The sequence below is a fragment of the Ochlerotatus camptorhynchus genome, unplaced genomic scaffold (genome assembly GCF_037179485.1).
Source record: "Ochlerotatus camptorhynchus isolate MF236.1 unplaced genomic scaffold, CSIRO-AGI_Acam_v1.1 ptg000298l, whole genome shotgun sequence".
Lineage (NCBI taxonomy): Eukaryota > Metazoa > Arthropoda > Insecta > Diptera > Culicidae > Ochlerotatus > Ochlerotatus camptorhynchus.
In genome coordinates, this window is record NW_027040786.1 from 867,185 (window position 1) to 883,399 (window position 16,215).

Below are 16,215 nucleotides of genomic sequence, written 5' to 3' on the forward strand. Positions count from 1 at the left end.
GGCAACTCGAAATCAGCCGTGTTTTGTAGTATGTATATTTCATTTAAAGAAAAATATGGTATAACAGGAATTCACAGTCGTAAAAATGTAATCAGATTGAAGCTGAAAAGGTAAGGAATCGGCTTAATACATTCAGCGAAGAGTTTTGATGGGAAAATACAGTGAAATAAACATTTCAATTTTGGTTGCCGAAAACAGTCAATGGGTGCCGAAGCCATAATTTACCCTATATGTGATTTAAATTTTCATTAAAATACATTTTTTCCTTTGCTTTCAGCACTACTTCCTAGAAAACATCGTCATCACAAAGTCCAGCTATCTGGAAAGATCCAAACCAACCCTAAATTTGTGATACACGTATCGCACAAGGTGCCCGATGACTCCGAAAATGATAAAACAACAACTGTGTTACGTATTTCTCCTACTTATCACTGCGCACCTGATAGACGCCACCATACCAACGATTGATAATATCGGTACGTAAGCTCCTACAAGTAATCCATTGGCACCATTGATCCAGAGACAACCAACTGCACTGCAACGAACCTACGTAATTTAAAAGCGGTCACATGTTCAAATGTTCTTTCGCGCAATCAGGCCATCGAATGCTCAAGATTAGTCAGCCCAGTGGCAGGCGCGTAGGCAACATGTTATACCGTGACAGCGGGCCCAAATAAAAAACGATAAACGATTTAAGCCCGGGACATGCTGCCTACTGTCAAACGCTGCTGTTGGTATAGGCCTTATCACTGGTCTGAGATTAGCCAAGGAATAGTGACCTCAATGTGACGTACGTTTATGTATGTTATTCGACTGCAGACGTCATTCGGATTGAGCCCATATAGTTTCTGCCTTTCTCCATATTTTGGTGGTCACTGAACTAAACGATCCAAACGAATCGGAAAACTATCAAACATTATAACTGACACCCACATGCGACCGCTAACGAACTGCCCAGGCTGCATTTTGACCATGGAGGTGATCAAATTTGGTTATCGCGGCTATGTTAATGCCTTTCTGTGCTATATATGGCTGATGAAGTTTGACGCTACAGTTCACTGAACTGAACTGTATTGTAATCAATCAAAAGAAATGTGATGTCATTAAAATAGGGGCGTTACTATCGAACAAAATGGGCCAAAAGGTCTCAGAATTTTATGAAATGTTTCCCACAAGTAGAGTTTATGATTGTATGAACGAAAATAAAAATCAAAAAATTCGCGTTGATATTTTTTCGGGCAAAGTTTTCGGATTTTCCCGAACATCACGTACTTTGAATATTCGTAACTCATGAACCAAGTATTGTAGAAAGAACGTTGTATAGTGAAATTATCTCAACAATCCATACAATATATAATCTGACTAATGTTTTCGACGAAAATTTTCACGGTGGAGGAAAATCGCAAAATAAATCAGGAAAACCCATTCTCAGTATAATCATAGAGGTAACTCTACGACCAGATAGTTCCGAAGAAATGTGGTCAATTTTTTGGCTCAACTCTGGTACTATCTTCGATCCCAAGCTAATCGATGCACCCCTCGAAAAATCCACGAACTCGTCATTTTATCTGTCAAACTTTCATAGCGAATCAAAACAAACATTGTGTAGTACTAACATTTCGACTAGAATGGGGCACGCTTATAGATGTATTTGGGACCAATAGGCTAGTCAAGTAGGGAGTCAATTTAGAATCGTTAGTTTCCACCGGTTGGTATAATGGTTGCATTTTTTATCTAAATATGTTTTTTTCTTAAGCAACTTTTGAAAAACGCGTATTCAAACAATTGATTATATTTTTTTCAAAATAATATAAAATAGAATTTTTTTCTAAGGGAGTTTAACTGCTTGTGCAGTCATTCATCCCTGACACCTGACACATGCAAATGACTGATCTGAACAAAATGACATCTGAGAAAAAAATGTAGGTAATTAAATGTTCTTTGAGAAAAAACACTGACAGAAAAACCTCATAGTACAAAACATAAAACGTCGATTTTCTCAAAACACCCTAAAAGCTTAAGTAATGCCCTCAGATTTGAAGAAGAGTGTAAGCCGGTAACTTGCTTCAAAAAAAAATCTATACATTATTTTAGTTTTTAGGGTTTTTGATCTAATTTCCGTCCTACTAAGCACAACCCGCGCTTTACCTCTCTTTTTTGAACGGGTTTGATAAAAAAATTGAATATTTCTGTTCAAGATGACTTTTAAATGTATTCACCTTTCAATACGTACTGTTGGATTTGATAAAGAGTTACACATTGTTGAGATATTGTTTAAAATCTAATACTGCTTCTTGATTCTAAATTCGTCCTACGCCATTAGATTTTTTTCGTCCTACGGATAAACGTAGAAAAAGGGGATTCGCTAGGAGCGCTTCTTTTGGTTTGAGAAAAATGAGCGTAAATATTCATACAATGCACTCAAATAGGATTTATGTTGTAGTGAATTCATCAAATCAAGAAGACTGGCAACTTTGCCAGAATCCAAGCGACAGATACAATTGATGAATTTACGTTACGGTCGACCAGCAGATAGAAATGATGTGAAAATGATAATGACGTTTTGCTTCCTGTCAAATCGTATGGGCTATTTTTTAGTACATCATCACTTTTGTGGTTTTGAATTTCAAACCTAGGCGTCGCATGCACTGGTGTAGTTTCGCGTAAATTCATCAATAGCGCTGCGGTTGAGCGAAGGTGGAAGCAACGCATAGAAAAATTAGCAAATACACAAACGTTTCTTCTGAGGATGTAATCTTTGCTATCAAATTCCTTCGAAGCATTTATCTTTGATCGGCAGCTGACGCGATTGTACCTATCTCATAGCGTTCGTATGAGAAAATGCAAGAGTTGCCAGTCTTCTTGATTTGGTGTCTTCGGTTGTAGCCGAGGGGTGCAACACATCTAAATCTCGATTTTAAATGATCGAAAAATCTCACACTAGCGAATCAATCTACGAAAAAAAAAAAATTCATCTCTTGCATCTAAACCCATCTACTCGCATCGCTCTCCACCTTTTTGCAGGAAATCTTCAATATCATAATCAATCGTGTTTCTATCTATTAAGCGCGAGTGCATCTCACAACAGCAAAGCAAAAAAAATCCTGCATCTTAGATAGAGTCGTCCCTCTCGGTTGTAGCTAATGAACTAACGCATCGGAACAATCGTATTATAGATTTGTGCACGATGAAATCGTTGATATTATTGATCTTTGCTGATCGATAGAACGGAAATGGGCGATTACGAAGAAGTAGCGCTATACCCTATTGATTTTTAAAATACAACGAAATTGCATATTTCTTAGTAAAATATTAATTTATGTATTTGGACAGATAACTTTTTTCCCAAGTCCAGCCGTTCTCAAGTTAATACAAATTAAAAATATAAAAATTATGAATTTTCCGAGGGGGACGACTCTACCTACGATGCAGGAAATATTGTGTTTTGCTGTGGCTAGTTGCGCGTACGCTGAGTAGATAGAAAGAAGATTTATCATGATTTTGAAGATTTCCTGCAAAAAGATGATGCGCGATGCAAGTAGCTGCGAGAAATGAAAGAAGATTTTTCAAAGATTTATTCGCTAGTGTGAGATTTTTTGAGCATCTAGAATTAAGATTTAGATGTGTCGCCCCCCTCGGAATTTTCTACATTTTGGACCATTTTTAAATATTAAAGGGTGTTACGATCAAAATTTGGTTAAACAAGAATGCGTGTGAATTGATTAATTTTTTTTATTAAAATCAGGAAATAAGGTAAATGTACATGTCCCTAATTTGGGCCCATCGCTATTTATCAATTTTTCTAGATGAACGCGTTATTGGGACGTTACTAATGGATATTTTGGTTGCTTTTGAAAATTTAGTTGATTGCTGAATTTATGTATAGGCCCAAATTAGGGACACTTAGGCCGACATTACCTGCATTTCCCCTACTTCCTTTAAATTTTCGGAAGATTAGTATGTGAATGTATGTGTATAGTAATGATGATGATTGAAAAATATTTCAAAAGGAAAGCCCTTATTACCGATGTCACTTCACGGTGAAGTGACATCTTATCACTCACGGTGAAGTGATTCCCATTTGATTTACACGGCAAACACTTCACCGTCAGTGACAAGTGGTCTTTTCACTTCGTTTTCACCGTAAAGTGACACTCGTAATAAGGGCCGCAAAATAATACAAACTGACTGACGGTGTCTTGAGCCTTAAAGTTCCACAAAGGGTAAACAATTTATTTACTTTCACATTGTTTTTATGTTACTTCATACGCGAAGTTAGCAATTTTCAGAGTTGGTTGGAAATGCTAACATGAAGCTTTAGTGTGATAATTTATTAGCTAGAGAATGATCTTTAGAAGAGGGTAGGTGGATAGTTCCGTTAGAGTACGGCAGTATGAAAATTGAATAGAAGTTGAAAGGCCCTTCGCTGTTTTGATTTGCTGTGAGATTGCTCATACACAGTGACTGTGTGTGTGACCTAATGTCACAGAAACGAATAATCATAACAAGGCTTCGTTGTTGTTTTTGTTTTGCTCTACAAAATTTCACGGCAATTTATATCCTAATCCCAGCAAGTCAGTGGTTTTCCAACTCCAAACCGAAAAACTTGTCATGGTGGATCAAGTAGAGGATTGAAACTCGGATCGATACCTAGTGAAAGTAACTTTTGCTTGTGAACGAGGAATCGAAATTTTGTTTGTTTTGCCTGTTGTAAGCAATCAATTATAAGGAATTGGAAGCTGACTCAAAAAGAAGAAAGATCCGGTACCTACATCACGATCCAGCGGAAGGCGTAGTAGGATCTAATGTTGGAGAAAATGAAAATGAAAGGTTGAAGGGCTACAATCCCAAACGGTACGTATTGATAAAGAATATATCGACAGTGAGCATTCATAAGGGCGAATACGCGATGATCGATTCTCTTCATCGATTTTCTCTTTGCATTGCTACAGCTAGGCGAAACAATTTTCTAGAATTTGTTCAATGCAGAGTATTAACAGGTTGTATTGGCTATCAAAAGCAACAGCAAACGCACCGAGAAACGTTAAATCTAGCGAGTTATTAACAAAAGAGAAAATCGACGAAGAGAATCGATCATCGCGTATAGGCCCTTATGCATGCTCACTGTCGATATTTCTATTTTAGATGTTGTCAAATGGTCAGCGAGTACTGTGTCAAGTTGCCGAGCGTCACAACTCGTGCACTAACACATACCATCATACACGGGTTCCACTTTTGCTCAGAAGAGGCGTTGCCGTTACTGTCTTCTGATTTTTGGCAGGGTTGCCAGTCTTCTTGATTTGTAATCTTCGTTGGGACCGAAGATAGTTGACGAAAGTAGAAGAAAGTTGAGCACGTTTCTTCGGTACCTTCTGGTCTTAGAGTTACCTCTTTGGTTAAAAAATCTCTTTTCTTCCTTTATTTCACTACAACAGCAAATGTGACGTCACTCTACCTAGTGCATAAGGATGTTGTAGATAAAAAAAATCACATTGGCAGACCTCGCTGTATGAAATTGTGTTTACATCCCTAAGCTCCAACTGGTATTATCATCGGATTAAATCCAGATCACGGATGTCTGCCTGTTATGCACTCATATTCTGTATTTCGTTTGAAACGAAATTCTCATACAAATCATCCTTAACAAACATTTGTCAGATCCTTCAATAAGGGCCGTTGATCCGAGTTGGAGCTTACCGCTTTGAGAAGGAAAGCGAATGACAGGTTACGCTAGAGGTTACGTGCACTGCTGCCATCTTTCCTGTTAGTGTTTAATACAATATATTCTGTGCCTTCTTGACCAGTAAAATGCCTAAAATGGTCATTTTGGTTTTATTTATTCAGCTTCTGATATTTATTCACCATTAAATACATCTACACATCTAGGTTAATCTAGTTTAATAAACTTACATTCATTGCTAGAGGCAGTACATTCAACAATCAATATCAATATAACAATCGAAATTCTAGTACTACACTATGTTTATTTTGATTCTATATGAAAGTTTGACAGATAAAATGAGGGGTTTGTGGATTTTCCTATGTTTCGAGGGGTGCATCGATTAGCTTGGGACCGAAGAGAGTACCAGAGCTGAGCCAAAAAGTTGATCACGTTTCTTCGGGACCTTCTGGTCTTAGAGTTACCTCTATGGTACATTTACCGTTACCGTGGGGACATAATTTGTGATTAGCGTCTTTCAAATTGTATCATTATTTATGTACGGTCCTTATATTTGAAATGACGTTTCAATGTTCAGGCCTGATGGGTATACTAATGATGATGGTTGAATGATATTTCAAAAAGCTCAGTTGAAGATCAGTGGGTATTTTCCATTCTTTTGAACATGAGCTATTCTTCAGCTGTGTTCCGTTGAAGTACAGCAATGTGGTGCTTCGTACCAAAGCGGAGTATGACCATAGAGGTAACTCTAAGACTAGAAGGTCCCGAAATAACGTGCTCAACTTTTTGGCTCAGCTCTGGTACTCTCTTCGGTCCCAAGCTAATCGATTCACCCCTCGAAACATAGGGAAAACCAATAACCCCTCATTTTATCTGTCAAACTTTCATAGCAAATCAAAACAAACATTGCGTAGTACTAGAATTTCGACTAGAATAGGGTACGTTAATCGTTTGCTTGGGACCAATAGGCTAGTCAAGTGGTGAGCCAATTTAAAATCGTTAGTTTCGTATTGATTGTTGGTATGACTTGGTCGTCACCCATCTGAGGTCTTACAAGTTGGAATTCTTCACACACGACATTCTCGCTGAGAAGAAGAGACGTCTCAAGAAGAGACGAAAATGTGAAGGCGTATCTGGAATGTCTTTTCCTGGTACACTTCGAGAAGGGAACGATGACGCACAACGCGTTGAAAGCCATCCGCTCCATCAATTCCATCATCCTCCGCTGGGAGCCATACCGTGGCAGCCATCGCGATGTGAATCAATGCCAACGGTGTCTGAACTTCGGTCACGGCACCTGCAACTGCAACATTAAGCCACGCTGCGGCAATTGCGTCCAAATGCGCCAACTGTGGTGGTGCTCACCAAGGATCTGACAAGCAGTGCCCTAAACGCGAGGATTTTAAGCGCATCCGAAAACAGGCGTCCACCAACAATCAACCGGGACGAAGGAAGGATAAGCCCCCCCCCCACCTCAAGAAACGATCGGCAGGACAAAGTTCCCCATCCCCCCCCCCTGGATTCTGGAGACAACCAACAGCTCAAACAAATAATCCCGATCTGTTCTCAGCGGATGAACTGATGGAGATTTTCATCAACATGACCGGTGCTCTACGTAAGTGCCGCAATAATCCCGAACAGATCGAAGTGCTCGGTAAGTTCATCATCCAGTATGGTGTCTCTAAACCGCTAACCATCGCTACCTGGACCGCTTGCTCTGTAAAAACTGTAAAAGGCTTCTAACCGAGACCAATCTGAAGTCGGGCGACAACTTCTGGTTGCCTGACCACAACATTATCCAGCTTGATCGCACCAGCTCTAGGGGGGGGGGTGTAGCGGTCATCGTCAAAAAGGGAATCAAGTTCTGCACTCTGCCCCACATCCGCACTTCTATCATCGAGGCCGTTAGTGTGGAGGTGGAATCACCAACTGGAAACGTCCGGTTTGTTGCTGTTTACTGCCCAGCTTGGTGGAACTACCAGCGGAATCGGAACGGATGTCTATTGTTCGACCACGTACAACATGGACTGTATACTGTGCAGTTTCCGGACGAACCAACGTTTATCTCTCCGGCGCGAAATCCCTCCACCCTGGACTTTTTCCTGTCAAACATCGGACTATCCTAGCCGGAGGTGCACAACGATCTCAGCTCCGACCACCAACCGGTGGTGACTGAGGTCGGTGTCAACGTGGTTCCTGCTAGAAGCTGCCTGCGTAAAGACTACCACCATGTCAACTGGGTGCAGTAGGGACGAATAGTGGACAGCAACATCGAAGAAAATACACCACTCGCCAAGGTAAGTTTGTTGCTATTGATTCCCACACCCAATTACTGATTCGGTTGAGAAATGTTCGTAGACGCCAGTTTCAGAGGACTGGAGATCTGGGCAAACAACGTGAAATGACCGTTCTGAACAGGCAGATTGCTTCCAGAATGAACTCACTCCGAAATGAAAGTTTCGGGCGTGTTGTCCAGAATCTGGACGACCGCTCCAGACCATTCTGGAAGATAGTCAAGGTCCTGAAAACTCATCTCAAATCCGTTCCATCTCTCAGAGTCGAAAATGATGACGATCGGCTTTTAATCACCCCACAGGCGAAAGCAAATGCTATCGGCGAGCATGTCGCATAGTCCGCTCGATGATCAGGTTGCGCAATGCGTTCAAAACCTAAATGGCTACGGTGGATATGATTACAGCACAAGAACATGAAGGCTCCCGGGTTTGACGGTATATTCAACTTGATCTTGAAGAGACTCAGCATGAAAGTGCAGTCTCTTCTAACCGCTATCTTCAACAGATGCTTGGAACTGCACTACTTTCCAAGCATCTGAAGGGAGCAAAAATCATACCAATCCGCAAGCCCGGAAAGGATCCAACATTGCCTTCAAGCTACAGACCAATCAGCCTCCTTTCAGCGCTGAGCAAATTGTTCGAGAAACTCATTCTCAATCGTTTGCTCAAGTTTGTCGAGGAAAATAACATTCTCCTTTCGGAACAGTTTGGATTTAGAAAGGAGCACTCCACCAATCACCAGCTAGTACGGGTGATGAATAACATCCGAAGTAATAAAGCTGTATCCAAGTCCACAGCCATGGCATTGTTAGACGTTGAGAAAGCGTTTGACAATGTATGGCACGATGGGCTTGTATACAAGCTTTGTAACTTCATCTTTCCTTTACATCTTGTTAAAATCACCCGTAACTACCTCCAGCAAAGGTCGTTTAAGGTATCGTTGAATGGTTGTCTTTCAGACACGGTTTCCATCCCAGCAGGAGTCCCGCAAGGCAGTCTGCTGAGCCCCTTGCTTTACAGCATTTACACTGCCGACATTCCTCCCCTTAGAGACGGTTGCGTGTTCTTCCTGTTCGCAGATGATACAGCAATAGTCGTCAAAGGAAGGATGTCTCACGAAATAACGAACAAACTTCAACGATGCCTTAACGCCTTTGCTGATTATGCCACCACGTGAAAAATTAAAATCAATTCCTCCAAAACACAAACAATCATGTTCCTCCATCGGCAATTGCCGAAACTGAAACCGGCTCCATCTTGTACTGTAATCATGTATGGCACAAGGGTTGAGTGGTCCGCCGAAGTAACCTATCTCGGGATGTTGTTCGACGAAAAGCTCCTCTTCCGTTCGCATGTAGAGCAAACTGTAGTCAAGTGTTCCGTTTTGGTTAGGTGTCTGTATCCGCTGATTTGCCGCAGATCCCGCCTCTCAAGGGTGAACAAACTGGCTGTCTACAAACAAATCATAGCACCTGCGATCCTCTACGCAGCTCCGGTGTGGGAAACATGTGAACAAACTCACAGGAACGAAATTCAGGTCGCTTAGAATAGAGTGCTGAGGATGATTCTTGATCGTCCTTTCGACGCTAGAATAACCAATTTACACGAAGAGGCAGGCATTCCCAAAATAGATTCCAGAATTAACGAAATTAAGACTAAATTTGCACAAAAACGTGTTTAAATTAATACTTATATCATTCATAAAATTGTAAAATATCGACTAATTGATTATTATAAGGTAGAAACGTGTATGAGTTTTTTTTTCTGACAAAATATTAACAACTGTTTGCAGACTCAAAATGCTGATGTCACCGTCTGAAATTATAAAACATGAAAAAGGCTACATATAATAATAAATAAATTAATGTAAACGAATCTAATTACCGTCCAACATTTGCAGCAAGCGCTGAGGAATTTTGAATCTGTGAGGAGTACTTCCACCATAAACGTCTGTGTCGTCCACAAACACACAAACACAAATACACTATATCTGTTTACGTGAATATACGGTAAATTTCACCAACATTTTTAGTGGACATGACGTGTAATGCAGGTCAAAGTTACAAACGTCACGTAACATTTCAGATTTTCTAAATACAAATCAGCTACGTGATATTTCACGTAAATCGGACGTGAAGATTTTTTATAGTGTAGATACGCCAATTTAGCGGAAGGCACGGGCTATGCAATGGTGGTATCGGGGGCTTCCGGCCTGCAACTCCAGGCGAGTATAATTGCGATTTCGAACTTTCGGTACCTGATTTCCCTTCAACTTCCAGTTCGCGTAGTGGCATCTTGAGTGGTCTCCGGATTTACTACCAAAATGTGCGTGGGCTGCGGACTAAAATCGACCCGTTTTTCCTGGCTGTCTCGGAGGCTGAGTACGATTTGATTGTTCTGACAGAAACGTGGCTGGATGATTGGATTTACTCACCGCAGCTGTTTGGATCGCATTATTCCGTCTTCAGAACCGACCGCTCTCCCCTAAATAGTCAAAAATTGCGTGGTGGTGGGGTTCTGATCGCCGTCACAACGAAACTGACCAGCTATGTAAGTACCTCGCCCATTTCAAGTCTGCTAGAGCAAATCTGGATTGTTGTGGATCTGCCAAGAACCAAGCTCAGTGTAGGCGCAGTCTACCTACCCCTGACCGAAAAAACGACTGCACGATCATCCATGAGCACGTTAATTCGTTGGGCTCGATTTCGTCTTAATTGTGCCCCAATTCTCCCGCTCTCCTATTTGGCGACTACAACCAAGCTGGTTTACAGTGGCGTTTCTCTGACAGTGGCACACCATTCATTGATCCTCTGCTATCGCATATGCCGGTTGCTTGCTGTGAACTTTTGGACGGATTTAACATTCATGGGTTCACTCAGGCGAACATTTTTCCCAACCGTAATGGACGTTTGTTAGATCTTGTTCTGGCAAATGATTCAGCATTACCAGACACTTCTGTTTCTCTACCGGTCGAGCCACTGATCGATCTAGATGCCGACCATCCCGCTCTCGTCGTGTCACTAAGTTTATCCACTCCAATTGAATATATACCGTTTTCCGAGTGCTGCTTTCTGGACTTTCGCCGGGCCGATTACACTGCATTGAACAATGCGCTTGCGGAAATAGATTGGCACTGTATCGAAACGGCCGCTAGTGTCAATGATGCTGTGCATTGTTTCAGCTCTGCGCTGGAAGAAGTTATTTTCCGCACTGTCCCAGCAAGACGTCCCCCGCAGAAGCCTCCATGGTCGAACCCACGCCTACGTAAACTAAAACGTCAGCGCTCCGCCGCACTCCGAAGGTACTGCAGCTCTCGCTCACCGTTCTACAAGCAACAGTTTAATTTCGCAAGTCGTCGCTATCGAAACTACAACCACTTCCTCTATAATCGGCACGTGAGACGCACGGAAGCGAACCTTCGGTCGAACCCGAAAGGTTTTTGGTCGTTTGTAAATTCAAAACGGAAAGAATCCGGGCTGCCTTGTTCCATGTTCCTCGGAGATCATACGGCCTGCAGCGAAAGTGAAAAATGCAGCTTGTTTGCTCGTCAATTCAAACAAGTCTTCCACGATTTTTCCGCTTCACCGACACAGGTGTTGGTCGCAACCTCCGGGATGCCACGTGATGTTTTTAGTTTTGACATACCTCACATCACTGAAGACATGGTGATAGCCGCAACACGCAAAATGAAGATCTCATTCGCCGCTGGTCCTGACGGAATTCCCTCGTCAGTTTTAAAACAATGTGCAGTCACCTCTGCCTTCCACTTGCGCGACTTTTTAATTTCTCGGCACAGCAATGTGAATTCCCCTCCCGCTGGAAGCTTTCCTATCTGTTTCCAATTCACAAAAAAGGAGACAAACGGAAGGTCACTAATTATCGTGGGATTTCCTCCATGTGCACCTGCTCTAAACTTTTCGAGATTATTGTAAATGATGCTCTGTTTATGTGCTGTAAAAATTATATCGATACGGACCAACAGGGTTTTTACCCCAAGCGATCGGTTTCCACGAACCTGGTGCAGTTTACCTCTGACTGTCTGCGAAGCTTGGATGCTGGATGGCAAGTTGATGCTGCATACATGGACTTAAAAGCCGCTTTTGACAGGGTGGATCATGAAATCCTGCTTGTTAAGTTGGAGATACTAAGTGTTTCGTCTACGGCTGTAAAATGGTTCAGATCGTACTTAGTGAATCGCTCTGTACGAGTCAAGATTGGCGCGACGGAATCAAATGTTTTCTCAAACAACTCGGGAGTCCCGCAAGGCAGCAACCTGGGACCTCTGCTGTTTTCGATCTTTTTAAACGACATCGCTCTGTTTTTACCATCTGGATGTCGTCTTTTCTACGCAGATGACGCCAAAATCTACAAAATTATCAAAAGCCTCTCGGACTGTTGGGATCTCCAGCATATGCGATGTATTTTCGCTGATTAATGCACGAGAAATTTGATGGGCCTGAGCATCGAAAAATGCAACGTCATCTCCTATCACCGTAAAAACGAACCAATTATGTTTGACTATGTGCTCTTTGGACGTTGCATTGCCCGTGTAGAACAAATAAAGGATCTCGGTGTTACTCTGGACTGCGGGCTCATCTTCTAAATCCATTTTAACGACATCATTTCCCGAGCCAATCGCCAACTGGGTTTTATTTTCAAAATTGCCGATGAGTTCCGGGACCCGTTATGCCTCAGATCACTTTACTGCTCACTTGTGCGGTCTATATTAGAATCAAGTGCAGTTGTATGGTGCCCTTTCCAAGCCACTTGGATCGCTAGAATCGAATTTGTTCAACGAAAGTTTGTGAGATATGCTCTTCGTTTCTTGAACTGACGTGACTCATCGAACCTGCCACCGTACGAGGAGCGTTGCCGTCTTCTGGGCATCGAACCGCTAGTGGTGCGACGGACGGTCGCTCAAGCTATGTTTGCTGGAGAGCTTCTCACGGGTGACATCGACTGTCCAACGTTGCTGGCCCAGCTAAATATGTATGCTCCTGAGAGACCTCTTCGTCAACGCGAATTTCTGTTTTTGGAGCCACGAGGCAGAAATTATACGCAGAATGAGCCAATTCGTGCAATCAGCCGACAATTTAACTACTTTTATTGCGAATTTGACTTTAACGTATCAGCAAATGTGTTTCGTCACCGGTTACTTGACTGTTTTCGTTTCGTTGACCATAACTATTTAGATTAAGTTTTATTCATTAAGACATTAATTGCCAGTTGAATTATTAAATAAACAAATAAACAAACAAATAAACAAATAAACAATTACAATATCTAAATTACTGAAGCTTTTCCAGAAACTCGCCTTTTATGGTTAATGCTGAACGAAGAAGATTCTGCAATAAATATTGCTTAAATTAAATGGTTAATGCTTGATCTGTGGATCAAGGCCTACGAAGCCTTTTCTGTTACTTTCAGATAATCGAATACTACAGTTCAAACAAAATAAAATTAAATAATAACTATTTTTGCCACTCTGCAGTCGAAATTCTCCAATCACCCACATTCCATCAAATCATACTACCTCAACCCTTGGTAGCTGCCGATCCGACGGTAGCAGCAGCTGCAAATCATGAAACAAGCACGGTCAACGATATGCCGCAGGACGAGTCTCCGGCGCAGAATGACGAAGCTCCTACCTTGAAGTTAGTAACGCGCGTTCTAGATACGCTACGATCGCCCCTTCCTGCCCAGCAGATTATACTGGTTCCGCAAAGGCGAGCCCTTCCCGGATGTCCACTGTGCGATGCTTCCGTGTACAGCTACTGTGACTACAAGGTTTACCACGATGGATGCTGTTGCGGAACCACGAACAGCGGTTACGGTCAAGGATTTGGAGGGGGACTTTCCAACGGTATGTAGGTTCTATAAATACATAAGAGCATGAACTGACACACACACAAATGACTTACAGGTATCGGCTACGGGGGCTGCGGCTACCAGGAGGATTGCAGTTTCCTTTACGCAAATTCATGCTACGAGCATCAGCTGATAGTGAATTGTTGCTGCAACTCACCATATTGAAGGATTTCACAATGTTAAATGAAAAGGACAACAGGAATCCGAAGTACTAATCACACTCTGGTGGTGTATTTATGTTGCTTCGACCGTTTCTCAACTGATGTTGAATTTAGTTTTATATGATACGAATCATTTCGTCCGCGTTCACTCACAATCATTGCTCTCTAGTGTTAAATTATGCCTAGCACGTGGTTTCGCTCATCTTAAAAATGTTCTTCAATAAATGACTGACAGAAGAAACATTCCAAATTTTCCTATCATACCGTCACACACGAAAACTGCCCACTTTCTATCATTTTCGATACGGTCCGATTAGCATTGTTGAGAGGATATATTTTAATCTTAGTTTCATAGAAATATGGATATTCTTAATTTTTGTTCAATACAATAAAACTAGAGACGAAAGATGGAACTCTTTAGTAGCAGAATGAACGATTCTTATTCAACTATTAGCTTTTAGAGAGATTAACCATCTATCATATCATACCGAATTACTAATTCGTGCGACTTTTTTTTTTAACGTTCGATGAAAAACCTTCCTCAATCTGTCGTAAAACTGCTTCCGAAAAAGGGTTGCTATTGAATTCAATGCGGTTCGTTTATTGCGTACCTAACGGCACACGGTCACAGTATATAGCTGCTCTAGCATATTGTTTACATTACTGTTTATCACATGATTTTCTTCGTTTTGCTAAAAATCGGATAAGTTGCTCCTAATCGTGTAGAATCAATTCACCTTAAAATATGAATAGTCATAAACATTGAACCTATTTCTAAACAGTGGGTTTTGATTAGATCACAAAAGACTAACATTAGTGTCAAAGTTGCGTAAAATAAAGCATCAACTGATGGATCAAGAAGAAGAAGAAGATGAAGTCATACGATACAAATGGCCACCGTTCTTCTCTATTCTACATCATCCTTGTATTTTTCACGGGCTTCGGCACGGGCATCTGGCACAAGTTGGTTCTTCACACCGCCGAGCACGTTGCTGGTGGCTTGGGTGGCCAGCACAATCGGTTGCATAACCATAGGCGGAATTTGACGCATTACCGCTCCAACGGCACCGGTGTAGCCCTTCTGGTCATGCTCGAGTGCCGTCAGCTCGACCAAATTGTGTGCCGTTTCGCTGATGCCCTGGAAATCGGAAATGGAAAGAAAATTAAGATATTAGGTGTGGATGTTCCAAGGAAGATCATTTGATTATCTACGGTTGAAGAGCCCAGAAGATCCTTGTTCAGACTAGCGCTATCTTGATGTTGTGCTTTAATTATTATAACAAAATGGGGGCTCTAATCTCAAAATAATAAAAGTAGGGTAGAAAACTACTTCGGCCTAACCGCCCATTTTGGGCCTATCGATCAGAAAACTTCAAATAAATCCATGATTTCAGAGTTAACAAGTCTATTATGCGTTTGGTACGATACTTTAGTTAATAAGCTACCGAACGAAGTCAATGAGAACGCGTGATATGAATGTTTGCACCCATTTTTCCCAAAAACAAAACAAGCGCTCCGACCGAATCATGTTTTATCTTCATCCGACAGGTCGAAGTGAATTCATTGGCGTTTCAATGGTGTTTCAATGCGTCAGGCCGAGTTTAGAATCCGTAGGCCGAGTTTGGCGTCAAGAAGCAGTGTTAGACTTTTGGCAATATCTCAACCATTGGTTTCTCTTTATCAAATCTTACGGTACGTACGGAAAAGTAAATAAATTTGGAAGCCATCAGTAATAAAAACATTCCGTTCGGTGCTTAACTGCTATAGATTAAGAAAGACTAAGTGCGGGTTGTGCTTAATAGGCCGGAAATGGGGTAGTTAACCCTATCAGGGTGTCAAACTGAATTTCTATTTAAAAATTCCATGATTGTTCCTGTCTGTTAAGAACACCTCGGAGGAGAAAGCTTTTATAATGCTGGTCTGACCCTTACTGTGCGTGGTACGGAGAAAAATATTGACATGATGGACGGTTTTGACAGAGTAGGCTTTTTTTAAACTTTATTATAGATATTTTTAGCGTACACGCTAAGATGCACACTGTACACAAACATCATCCTCTGATCGAATGAAACCTCAAACCATTCAAAACAAATCATCGAAATCGCTTTTTCGAATGATACCTGCAACGGATGACGGTTGTTTTGAAATCAGATGATTTTCCTCTAGAAAACAGGATGAAAATTGTTATGAGAAGGGATAGGGCCTTCAGTTG

The 16,215-nt window shown here is 41.5% G+C and overlaps 2 protein-coding genes across 3 annotated transcripts in view; one reads left to right on the forward strand and one right to left on the reverse strand.

Moving 5' to 3' along the window:
- Window positions 1–305: 305 nt before the first annotated feature.
- On the forward strand, window positions 306–14,244 carry LOC135706943 (uncharacterized). Its single transcript, XM_065228632.1, has 3 exons — window positions 306–476; window positions 13,466–13,837; window positions 13,898–14,244. The coding sequence occupies exons 1-3, from the start codon at window positions 377–379 to the stop codon at window positions 14,005–14,007; spliced, it is 582 nt and encodes a 193-aa protein (XP_065084704.1). The 5' UTR covers window positions 306–376; the 3' UTR covers window positions 14,008–14,244.
- LOC135706937 (autophagy-related protein 2 homolog A-like) overlaps window positions 14,022–16,215 on the reverse strand; it is a 111,938-nt gene continuing 109,744 nt past the window's right edge. For both annotated transcript variants that reach the window (XM_065228621.1, XM_065228620.1), the window contains one exon: window positions 14,022–15,141. In XM_065228621.1, the coding sequence (XP_065084693.1) occupies window positions 14,911–15,141 (231 nt within the window). In that variant the 3' untranslated portion in view covers window positions 14,022–14,910. The remainder of the gene's footprint in view (window positions 15,142–16,215) is intronic.

Coding starts and splice junctions, on each gene's coding strand:
- LOC135706943 (XM_065228632.1), top strand. CDS start 377: ATGACTCCGAAAATGATAAAACAACAACTGTGTTACGTATTTCTCCTA. Junction 477..13,465: donor ACCAACGATTGATAATATCG/GTACGTAAGCTC, acceptor GCCACTCTGCAG/TCGAAATTCTCCAATCACCC. Junction 13,838..13,897: donor TGGAGGGGGACTTTCCAACG/GTATGTAGGTTC, acceptor AATGACTTACAG/GTATCGGCTACGGGGGCTGC.